The sequence below is a fragment of the Lygodium microphyllum genome, chromosome 3 (genome assembly GCF_053477565.2).
Source record: "Lygodium microphyllum isolate KBCC chromosome 3, Lygodium_microphyllum_v1.1.10, whole genome shotgun sequence".
Lineage (NCBI taxonomy): Eukaryota > Viridiplantae > Streptophyta > Polypodiopsida > Schizaeales > Lygodiaceae > Lygodium > Lygodium microphyllum.
In genome coordinates, this window is record NC_141137.1 from 131,709,106 (window position 1) to 131,721,252 (window position 12,147).

The window sequence follows — 12,147 nt, forward strand, 5'->3', positions numbered from 1 at the left end:
TCCAGAAGTCCATTGATAAAAGACTATGCCCTCAGGCTGGAATTGAAGCTTGTTATACATGTGTGTGTGTGAGTTTGCCAATCAGAGACAAAGCTCTTTTAACCCATATCAACTAATCAAACACGGCACGATGCTCTGACAATCCATTCAGCTCAAGGAAGCATTGGATAGTTCAGTTCATCTTCTTGGCCTAAAATCTCATGTATTGTCAATTCGGTAACTCAAATCAGAACTGATTGAGTTGGTCTTCCAGATCTTTCAAGCATTCAAGATTGCTTTTAGGAATTGGGCTTATTCCATTCGCAGTACAGCATAGATGGGTTCTGAAGTGCCTCAGTCCTTTGTGCTCCATGTGACGGGTTTCAAGAAATTCCATGGTGTAGATGAGAACCCAACAGAAATCATTGCACTTGAACTGCAAGATTATGTAGAGAAAAAGGGTTTGCCACCAGGAATGAGGTTGGGCAGCATCACCATCCTTGAGACTGCTGGTAGTGGTGGCCTCCCTGCTCTCCTTAACCTGTTAGATTAAGCTCTGATACCAAATGATAAAACTGCAAGTAGAGGGAGACTAAGATGAAACAAGCACAGGTTAGGAACTCAATGTCAACTTCTCCTCCATTATTCTCCAACCATATCTCCAAAACAGTCCACACACTAAAATGGTATCCTCAAAAGATAGATACCCCAAACTTAAGGACACTTTACATACAACAATATGATAAGGCTTAGACTATGCCTTAGACTTTGGGTTATTTCTCAATAGTAGAATCACTACTTTGTCACCCTTTTTAAATTTTGTAAACCGTTTGGGTAGATCCTGTGGTTCATTTTGCCTCTCTGCTCTTGAGCCCTTCGCTCACGTCCTGGCCTCCTCCTTTGATCTCCTACGCCTTAGGTGGACTGGTAAGTCCCCTTTTGTGCGTTTGACCTTAGAGGGTTGGGGTATCTCGAGATCACTCTGAGTGCTGACTTCCGACTTCAAGTTAAACTCGCATCCCTCGCTCAAGGAAGGAGTTTCCCCAGGGGGTCGTAGTTTAGTAGGTGCATCCGTCTTGAGCACTAGGATCACCCATGGTCGTGCTACTTCGGCTTGCTCGTAATCCACGGCTCCCATGTGTTCTAGCTAGGATCTATCGCACTCCGTTCCATGACTCCTTTTTCACTCCAATTCATCCTTTCCTTCCTAGGTCTCGTGTCTACCTTGATTTGTTCTTCGTTCTCCCTTTTGTGTCATACTCTACTGTATCTATCCCTTCCTCACTTTCATCTCCTGTACAGCAGCAGTCCTCATATTCCTCGTCGTCAGAGTCTTGCTCTTCAGACTGTTCATCATCGCCTAAGCTTTCCTCTCCAATCTCCTTGTCGTCAGTAACTAAAGCCCAATTTTAAAACAAATTCAGATCGTGGACTTTGGTCCATTTCCATTCTAGCTTAGTCAACAGATCACGTAGAGGCTTTAGGTTGGCAGCCAAATTGCCCTTCAGTGTGTCTGTCAGATACTCTACGATTTCCTGAAGCTCTAGCTTATTGCAGGGGATATGGAATGAGACAAGTTTCCTTGGGTTGAGTGAGCTTCCTGCCATCATGCAGAGTGGCATAGTTGGCTCCTCTATTGGTATGGTTGCAGCTTTAGCAGCTTGTCGATATAGTTCTTCCTCATCTGAGAATGATAGGTCAATGGTTGCCAAGACATGTATCCAATCCCTCTCATCCTCAGGGTAGGGAATATATTTAGTGAGTGATCCATAGGGTTTGGTCGTTTGAGTATCGCCTTTCAGCATGGCTGAGATGGCATTTAGGTCAACGGGGGTCGTTTTCCAAGTGTCCATCTCTACCCTTACTGCTTTAGTTCTGCTCCCTAGGAAGATCAAACCATTCCCCCAATCTTCAATGACTCGAGCGTGAGAGTGGAATTCTGGTGCCGGGAAGTGCTTAAAAATAGCTAAAAATTATGAATACCAATGGAAAAATATTCACTGTCAAAGGCAGCGGCTCGATCTAGGACGATTTTAAGCGTCAAAGTGCTTTAAAGGTGCTCGAGCGACACTTGTTGATTTTTCATAATTTTTTAGACAGTTGTGCGGGTTGACACGAGCTACTGGCCAATGCGTGATGCCAAGCCGAATGCCCAGAATTTTTCAGAGCTCAATTCCGAGTCCGGACGGGAAAATGGCCAAGGAAACGGTCAAGATGCGAAGAGGTGGACATTAGAGTGGCCAAAGTGGGCATGACTTTTGGGAGCCCAAGAAATTTAAATGTCACATGAAAAGTTTGATGCAAGAGAAGCAACAAATCGTGGAGAGAGGAGGTGCCAGGATGCGCCCGAAAAATGCGCCTCCTCCTCCTTCATCATGGCATGGAGGTTGTATACAACCTATCAAGCAGATCATTGGCCCTCATTCCCCTCTGTATGCTGATCTTATCGCCGCCCTTCACTCCTCAATTGATGGCCTGAATGCTGAGATGGAAATCTAGTCTTTCTCTCTCCTCCCTCTCTTTCTTCTAAGGGGGAATTCATGTGGGAAGAAGAAGGAAGAAGAAAGAATGGTGGAGGCTTGTCCGGCATGGATCGGATTGCTCCACAGGCTAGAAATGGTGATTTGTGATCGTCATGAGCATGAAGTGCTGCTGATTTTCAGATTTGCAGCCATGGACATGAAACCCGAAACACGCAAATAAGCGGTAATTCAATTTTTTCAAAGGAAATTTGAGATTTCATAGCTTTTGATTGATAAAATGTTGTTCATGTGGGCTAAAATTTGTTTATGTTGCTGTTTTCCATGAGTACTTGTTGATCATAATCAGAAAATCAGAAAAATATGCATCTTGTGGCTCAAAATAATACACTAAAACACGTAAAATATGGAAAATCAAGGGAAAATGATGGTTTTGAGCATAAAAATGGGAAAATGAATAGGAACACCAACTAAATTTTTATTTTTGCTGCAAGAAGGAACTAAGGGCCACAACCCATAACCTATTTTGAATTTTTAGTAATTAAATAATGCAAAAAATAAGGGAAAATACAAGGAAAATAGAGGAAAATCACTAAAAATAGGGAAAAAATGCATATTGCGTGTGAAAAATTAATGAAAATTAAGAACAATGTTTGTGAATGTTTGTGGGGACTGAAGCATGAGGATTTGCCTCAGTTCAACCCCACCTCCTTGTTCTAGTGTATTTTTTCCGCTTTCTACACATAAAATGATGGCAAAATGCCCTATAAATTTATACAACAATGCAACATTTGATCGATGGGAGGGTAGAGTGGTTAGAATGTGTCTAAATGCGGAGTAATGATGAAAAGATTGATGTTTTTGTTTGCATGCCATATAGGTCGGTGAATAATTATAAAATAAGAGCCTAGTAGCACGAGGGTTTCCTTAGTGCTAGGTACGTGCAACGCCGCATAAGAACGGTAGTTAAAAATCATTGAAAGGATGTTTTCCACATGTGCACAATATTGATTTCATAATTGTTTGAGCACTTGGCATCCACAATATGCATAAATCATGAAAATATTTAAAGGTATCAGAAATCCTGGATGCACAGCAATTGTTTTCATTAGGACCTTGACCCACATTGAGTGAGAGACAGGACACCCTAAGCCATAGGCTAGTTGTGGGGTCTAGGGGAAAGAGAAGTAAGGACAATGGTACATTCCTGTATACGATTAAATGGTACCTTGAGTGGATCTTGTACAGAATGTTTATATGTTGAGCAACGCATTGAGGGGCCAATCCCTAAGGTGTAGGAGAGTCGCAGAGGGGTGGCGGCATTCAGCCGTTGGAGGACCCCCTATGTCTGTGCTTCGTGCCATTAGGCAATGTGTAAGGGACTCCCTCTGAGGAGTAGTGGGTGAGAGAAGAGTGGACTACAAACAACGTAATACAAATGGAAGACATTTAGGAAGGCAATGTATGTGTCATCAACGCTCCTGGCCGCGAGGCCGTGGGGATATTGAGCGCCTGAGATAGAGGTCCGGCTAGTGCACGAGCCAGTGCCGGCCCGTTCTAGGTTCCATCAGTGGTGTGTCTGCCGGGAGCCGCTTAAAAGTGGCGGTCCTCGAATCCTGGTTATCTAGGGACCAACTTGCAGTTTATGCCAAAGGATACTGTGATTGATCCGGTATTTATCGATAACCATCGTCTAGCAGAAATCCAAAAGCAAGAGAGAGACGAAAGAGCTAGGCGACGTGCTGAAATTTTTAGGAGATATTCCCCTAAGCGTAGCGGTGCTGAACCCTTACAAGGGAGTGGATCTAGTGGTCTTGGGGCCACAAGCAGTAAGTTAGGAGAAGATGGAAGCTCTAGTGCTCCCCTTCCTTCCATAAGCCAGTCTACATCAAGTGCGGGAGGTGTAACCCCACCGTCCCCTAATCCTAGTGCAAATCCAATCCTTGTCATGGCGCAGCCTATTGCAATTCTAGCAGGAACGACGGATTTGCCGGCTCTAGGTTACCCGCTACCCATTTTTAATGGGCTAGTTGAGGAAGATGCGGAACTCCACATTAGGGAGTTTCAAAAGCTGATGTTTAACTGTCGCATTCAAGAAGAAGGACATTTAATGATGTTCTTCAACATGACTCTCAAAGGAAGAGCTGCCATATGGTATCATGGTTTAGAAGCCGGAACCATATTGAATATTGATTCATTTTATGGAGCTTTTCGAAGGGAGTTTGCCCCCGAAAGGGGTGGGCAATATTGGTTGCGTGTACTCAACGTGACCTGCCAAGAACCAGACGAGGATATTCGTGCTTGTGCGAAGAAGATAAAAGAGGTTTTCCGTAAGTTGGAGACCTCTATTCCTATCCCCGCAGCTGCCCAATTGCAATATTTCCTACATGGTTTGGACTTTAACATCCAATTGCAGTTGAGTAGTGTCCCTTTGGGGGATATAGATACTGCCATTACAAGAGCACAAGAAGTGGAATCCCGACTACAAGCAGCCTATGCTTCTTGAGGCAATTCAAATATGGGTTTAGTATTGGGAAACAATGTGGCAATGGCCAATGGTAGTAGTGGCCAAGGGATAGCGATGGCTAACCCTAATGGGAGAGGGAGCATGATGCAGAATGTCCCTTTGTTACCAGCTCCCCCTAGCATGTCGATGCCTACGAGCAGTCAAATGACTCCAATGGTGGAGGCCAGGCGGTCAATTCTAATGCCATGCCTGTGGCTCAACAAGCAGTGTCTAATTGAATTGTTAGGCCGATGGAACGACATGGTAATGACCAAGGCTATGAGTCGAGTGCTTCCAATGTTCTTGGCGAGGTTAAGGACATGATGAAGCATTATACCGACATGATTACGGAGCAGTATCGACAAATAGCCGTTGATGTCAACTTCCTTAAAAAACAACAAAATTTGATAGGAAGTAGATACCCAGATGAGGGTGCACCATCGAGGTTTAGTTGCAAATGGTGTGGTGGGCAGCACTATCCAAGAAATTGCCCAAATGTTAAGTGCGACATCTGTGGAAAATCCGGCCATTTAGCAGCTACTTGTTGGAGTAAGATTAGTTCCCTCTAGCGAGGAAGTCAGCAACCAGGGCCTGTTAATCATCGTGCGCAAGGAAATGATTCCCAGCGAGAAGATGGGCCTAAACAAATACTTCAACGACCAAAGACTGCAGTGGAGGAGCTACCTAGTGGGAGTGGGGTTAGTTTGATTGAGGCTGTACACGTTAATGATGCTGAAACCTCTAATCTGCGAGCTGTTCTTACAAGAGGTCAAAAGGGTAGAGAGGCCGACAAGGATAAGCCTGCCGACGGAAACCCTAAACAAGGCGACAAAGGAACGCAAGTTTTGGATCCTACCATGGAAGGGGGACCTTTGAAGTCCGTAGAGAGTAAAGCCGATAAAGAACCACCAAAGAAGAAGGTGAAAGTTAAAAAAGAGGCAATAAAGCCGGTTCAGCGACCTAAAGAGCGGATGGTTTGGCATGAAAAGCGAACTCTATCGAACTATCATGAATTCGATTTGGCGAGCTCTCTTTGCGAAGTCAAGCTGAATGTGAATCTTTTATAGCTTATTAAGCTTTCCCCAGGAGTACGCAAGGAATTTAGAAAGATCCTATATACCGGGTACATTGTTGAACCTTTGGGTATTGCGCGAGTTGGTGATGACTGGTTCAAGTATGCTGAGAAGCATTGCCCAAGGGTTGTAGCCTATGTCGATGGGATATTAGTAGATTATGCCATTGTCGACATGGGATCATATGTTAACATTATGAGTTCGGAACTGATGGAAAGGTTGGGTCTTGCGATCCAGAAAGATACCTCCACAATCCTCAGAATGGCAGATGATAGCTTGAGGCAGCCAGAAGGCTGCATTACTAAGGTCCATGTCACTGTGGCAAATGTAGAATGCCTGTTGGACTTTAGGGTGATTCGTTTTGCAGGCCGTCCAAGTTACCAAGTATTACTCGGACGACCTTGGATCTTGCAAGTGGATTGCCAAGTAGATATACCCGCTGGTCGACTAATATTCGGCAGAGGTGCCCAGCGTGTGGTGGTTGGTGCTTATCCTGAGTCCCCGCAGAGTGAGAGAGCTCCTCTATCTTCTACAGAATTGGAGACATTAGAAGATTTATCTGCCAGTGAGACATCATCGAGTGATGAGTCCAAAGAGGGATCCACCACGGAAGACATCTATCAGATCACTTTGAACGAGCCGATAGAGGGCCAAGATTGTATAAGAGATGCAGATGTTATCGAGCTAGACCTTGGTACGCCTGATGATTCGCGGCCAATCAAATTGGGGTCTATGCTCAGCACAGCAGAAAGGGAGGACTATATGGCCTTGATTCAGGAATTCCGTGATATCTTTGCCTGGAGTTATGATGAGTTGAGAGGCATTCCTCCTAGTCTTGCTGTTCATACAATTCCATTGAAAGAGGGCAGTCATCTTGTACGACAAAAAGTAAGGTGTATGCCTTTCGAACTGAGGGACGGACTGTTTGAAGAGTTACAGAAGCTTCAGAAAGCAGGTTTGATTTTTCCTGTGCAACACACGGAATGGTGTTCGCCAGTTGTGATCAGAAAGAAGAAGAATAATCAAATCTGATTATGTGTAGACTTTAGGGAGCTGAATAAGCAGACAGTTAAGGACTACTACCCATTGCCATTTATTGACCAGATTTTGGATCAATTAGCGGGTAGGGAAATATATTCGTTTATGGATTGCTTTGCAGGATACAACCAAATGGCAATTGCAGAAGAGGACAAGTTGAAAATGACTTTTATTACTGTATTTGGTACTTTTGCATACCATGTGATGGCCTTTGGTTTATGCAATGCGCCTGGTTCGTGGCAACGAACAGCAGATAAGACATTCGGTGACATATTCCCCGAAGAGTTGAAGGTGTTTATTGATGACTTAGGGGCTGCCACAGTGAGAGGAAGGCAGCTGATCATTTTAAGAAAATGCTTTGAGCGCTGTAGACAATTCTGCATCGCCCTAAACCCACGGAAGTGTGTTTTTGGAGTACCTTATGGGCTATTGTTGGGTCATGTGATCAGTTCGGTAGGAATTGCGACAAACCCCGAGAAGGTCAAAGTTATAGTTGCCATGGGTCCACCACGCACTCCGAAGGAAATTCATAGCTTTCTATCTTCGGTTGGTTATTACCGTAGATTCATAAATGCCTTGGCAGAAAGAACGTTGCCGCTTACAAATTTATTGTCCTTTAGCTGTTTGTTTGTATGGGGTGACCCTTGTAAAGTAGCATTCGAGGATGTGAAACAAGAGCCAGCAAGAGCTCCCGTTTTAAAAGCACCTAAAAGAGGTGAGGTGTTCTATATATTTTCAGCAGCCACCATGTATAGTATCAGCTGCTATTTAGCCCAAATTTGGGAAGAGAAGTGGTACCACCCGATTGCTTTTGCTAGCCGGAAGCTGGGGGTATCCAAAATCAATTATACCTACATGGAGAAGTTATGTCTAGCGATGGTCTTTGGGACCAAGAAATTTAGGCATTATATTCTCTATGAGAAAGTCGTGCTTTATACGAAGGCGGAGGGACTTCGATTATTGATGAATAAGCTACAGCCGCCTGATCGTTTAGCGAAGTGGTTAATCACTTTGCAGGAATTTGATTATGAAATCAGGAGTAAAACACCAAGGTTGCAAGGCATCGTGGAATGTCTTGTGGACTTTGGAGTGACATGGAGTTGTTATTTAAAATAGATACGGCATCTATTCCCTCTTGGTATGCTGCAATAACGCATTATTTATCGACGGGAGAGGCGGGATCCGAATTATCTAAAGCTGAGAGAAGGAAAATTAAGCAGCAAGCGTTAAAGTTTGCCTTGATCATAGGTACATTATATCGGCAAGGGGTTGATGACATCTATCGCCGATGTGTGATGCCTGACGAGGTGCCATTCATTTTGGAAGAGTGCCATGATTCTGCTTGCGGAGGCCATTTTGCAGGACAACTTACAGCACAAAAGGCTTTAAGAGCAGGTTATTGGTGGCCTGCCATCTTCCAGGATGTGTTTGCGTATGTTAAGAGATGCGATATTTGTCAATGACATGATAGTCGAGAGAATAGGAAACGACCACTCACCCCTATTATGGCGATACTTCCATTTGAGAAGTGGGGAATAGACTTTGTGGGTCCTATTACTCCGTCGTCGACTACGCAAAAGAGGTACATCATTGTAGCAACTGACTACTTCACAAAGTGGTCAGAAGCACGTGTAACAAGGAAAGATGATGCTAAAGAAACTGCTAGTTTCCTTTTAGAGTAGATAATATGCCGGTTTGGTCCACCGAAAGAATTAGTGTTGGACCACGGAACCCATTTCCTGAATAAGGTGATCAAAGGTTTGGCAGAGATGTGGCAAATTAAGCATAACAAGACAACCCCATATAACCCGCAAGCCAATTGGCAAGTTGAAAGCACCAACAAGCAGCTTGTGGGCATCCTGTCCAAAATTGTATCTGAAAAGAAACGGGATTGGGATAAAAAGTTATACATGGCAGTGTGGGCCTATAATACGACCTTCAAATGAGCCACCAACCATACCCGTTCAAGTTAGTATATGGGGAGGAGTGTGTCTTGCCTTTAGAGATTGAGCTGCCAACTATTCGGTTTGCCATCAATCATTCTTTGAGTGATGAAGACGCACTTTTTGAGCGCTTGACGACACTGGCACATTTAGATGAGCTTAAGCTACAGAGCTTATTGCACCAAGAAGTGGCGAAGCGCCAAATGAAGCGGTTACACGACCTCAAAGCCAAAAAATACACCTTCAAGAAACGACAGCTTGTTCTATATTATGACGCACGACGTGAATTATTTCCAGGCAAGATAGAGCCCAAATGGGATGGGCCCTATAGGATCATTAGAATAGGAAAGAATAAGTCCACAGTCTTGTTAGCTGACCTTGAGGGGATAGAATTTAAAAATAAGGTTAATCTTAATAAGATTAAACCTTATTATTTTTTATTGCACTAATACTATGACTGCCTTGCAGGTCTAGGAGAGATCGATCAAATATCTGCAAGGAAATCGTGGTAGAGGTTGATGGGTCGTCTGATCCCTTATTTAGAACACCCATATTTAGAACAAAGGTATTATTAGGGAAATCTCATTTGGTGGAGCAAAGGATACAAGGTGATTGAGCAAGAAGGCGGGACATTTACTTGGGAAATCAAGGTCTTCTACCATCACTGCCTACAAATTTTGACGAGCATCCCTGTTGAATTCAATGATGATGGAGGGATGGAGCCTATAGTCCACCCGTTGAATATGTTGAATTTCGATTACCATAATTACGAGTAGAGTTCCGGATGGCGGGATATGTAAACCCTTTATGGACGTACACCTTGTACTTTGATGGGGCGTCCAGGGGTGCATGCAAACAAGGAAGTGTAGGAGTTGTCATCCGAGACCCCCGACGACACATTGTCATGAAGTTAGCTGCTTATCTCGGGGTGAATTTTACCAATAATATGGCAGAATACAAAGCCCTGATTATGGGTTTAAATATTGCAAAGAAGGGTGGTATCCGCCAGTTATTGGTGAAAGGGGACTCTCAGTTGGTTTTAAATCAACTCAATGGGACGTACATGGTGCGAAACCCCATCCTTTGTATGTACCATCATACTGCCATATCCCTGCTAGACGAATTTGATAGAGTGTCTTTTTAGCTAATTCCACGGAACTGGAATTAGTTTGCCGATTCATTGGCTAATTTTGCGTATGAAGAAGACCTCTTCTTTAATTGTGGTCCTTGTCCCGATATATCTATTGACGATGAGACAGGACCTGGTCGTTTGTGGGGTATGCTTTTTGAACATGCCCTCTTTGGCAGACGATGGTTGATCTGGGTGATGCAGAGGGTAAGCGAGACTCATTTGCCTTTATTATCTTGGACCCACAGACTGATTAGACGACACGTGATGCGAACACCTCTTGCGATATACGTAGGAGGGATGGGTCATAATTTAATGCACCTAGTTTAGGGCTATGAGCCTTGTTCCCCTGGGAATGGTATGCTTTGATGTCTATCATAGTTGTTTCCAGGAGGATGTTATGTGTAGTCATGTTTGATTTCATTAGGCCAAGAGGGCTAATCTATTGGTAAAGTCATGTCTGATTTCATTGGGCCAAGAGGGCCATTTCCATGTCTAGTGCGAGTGCATTTAATCGGGTGTTTGTTTTAAGTGTTGTGCTGGACAGGTTTCGTGATTCGTGGAATGTTGATGGAGCCTGGAGGAGCCTTTGCTGTGATGGAAGCTTCTTGTGGCCAATCCCGGTGATATCTCTCCTTTACGAGTACCTTTCTTTCTTGTTATATGTGTATTTGTACTTGTCGAGGGGATATATTTTTGTTAGGGACCGGCAACCAAGGCATGAAGTCCCAGGTTTAGGCTAAGTATGTTTGAGGGAGGTCGGAGTAGTCATTGCCTCCTGTAAAGACATTGTCAGGCATCGAAAGACCTGTTTCAGAAGGAAGTCCGAGTGGCCCTGTTCTGCTAGCCTGCTAAGCAGCCGCTCTAGGAGTTCTTGTTAGTAGTGAGACAGTTAGAGAAGCCTGCCAGAAGCTAATAATGATGATGCCAAGAAACCCTGAACATCCCAAAAGATGAATATAAATACAAAGGTGTGTAAAAAGGGGTTCTAACCCCTATCAAAAGAAAAGAAATGAAAATGTATAAGCAGATGATCATCGCCTTGCGAAGGCCTGGTAGGTTCCTGGGGACGAGTCAGACCCGGTGCCGATACCTTGTCTTCCTAGGGGTGGCTTCTTGCTGGAAAACAAATGATGATAAAACAAGGAAGGTTGGAGCGAAAATAAAAGTGAGCATTAGAAAAGGATTAAGTGTCACCTTGCGAGGGCTTGGTAGGTTCTTGGGTGCCGAGACAGGTCCTGAGACCGATGCCCTGTTCTCCTTGGGTCACTACGCTCAGCTCCCTCCTTTTTACATGCCCAAGTATGTTCATAAAATAACAATCCTAAAAGAAGAAATGTAATCAAAGAAAATACTCCTTGACAAGGCTATAGGAGTCCTCGCCTTGTAGGAGCTCCTATTTGTGTTGTCTTTAGTTGGTAAGTAGTTCAGACTACCACTTAGGGCAACCCCTTTGATAGGGTTTTTAGTTTGGCTGTGTTGGAGCAGTTGGTTAGCGACTCACTTCAGATCTTTTATTAGATGATGCTAGGCCTACTCCTTGTGGATGTCATGCCTTGGTTTTGTCCAGGGGTAGGGGGAGCATTGTGCTGAGTTTTATTATATCTTTGTTTTGTATTAGTTTGATGCTTCTTCGGTTGTTTATGTGCAGATATATTCGTGGATTCGACGGGCTGAGTCACCCTATCCTGTGGTCGCCAATGAGAGCGGAATTTTGGTGCCGAGAAGTGCTTAAAAATAGCTAAAAATTATGAATACCAAGGGAAAAATATTCACAGTCAAAGGCGGTGGCTCGATCTAGGACGATTTTCAGCGTCAAAGTGCTTTAAAGGTGCCCGAGCGACACTTGTTGATTTTTCATAATTTTTCAGACAGTCGTGCGGGTTGACACGAGCTACTGGCCAATGCGTGATGCCAAGCCGGACGCCCAGGATTTTTCAGAGCTCAATTCCGAGTCCGGACGGGAAAATGGCCAAGGAAACGGTCAAGATGCGAAGAG

General features: G+C 44.1%; 1 protein-coding gene across 1 annotated transcript; it reads left to right on the forward strand.

The window, feature by feature from the left end:
* The first annotated feature begins 316 nt into the window (after positions 1-316).
* LOC148038908 (uncharacterized) lies at positions 317-532 on the forward strand. Its single transcript, XM_087675291.1, has one exon. The coding sequence runs from the start codon at positions 317-319 to the stop codon at positions 530-532; it is 216 nt and encodes a 71-aa protein (XP_087531417.1).
* Positions 533-12,147: the final 11,615 nt, after the last annotated feature.

Bases quoted from the DNA above. Each gene is read 5' to 3' on its own strand.
- LOC148038908 (XM_087675291.1), top strand. From the start codon at position 317: ATGGGTTCTGAAGTGCCTCAGTCCTTTGTGCTCCATGTGACGGGTTTC.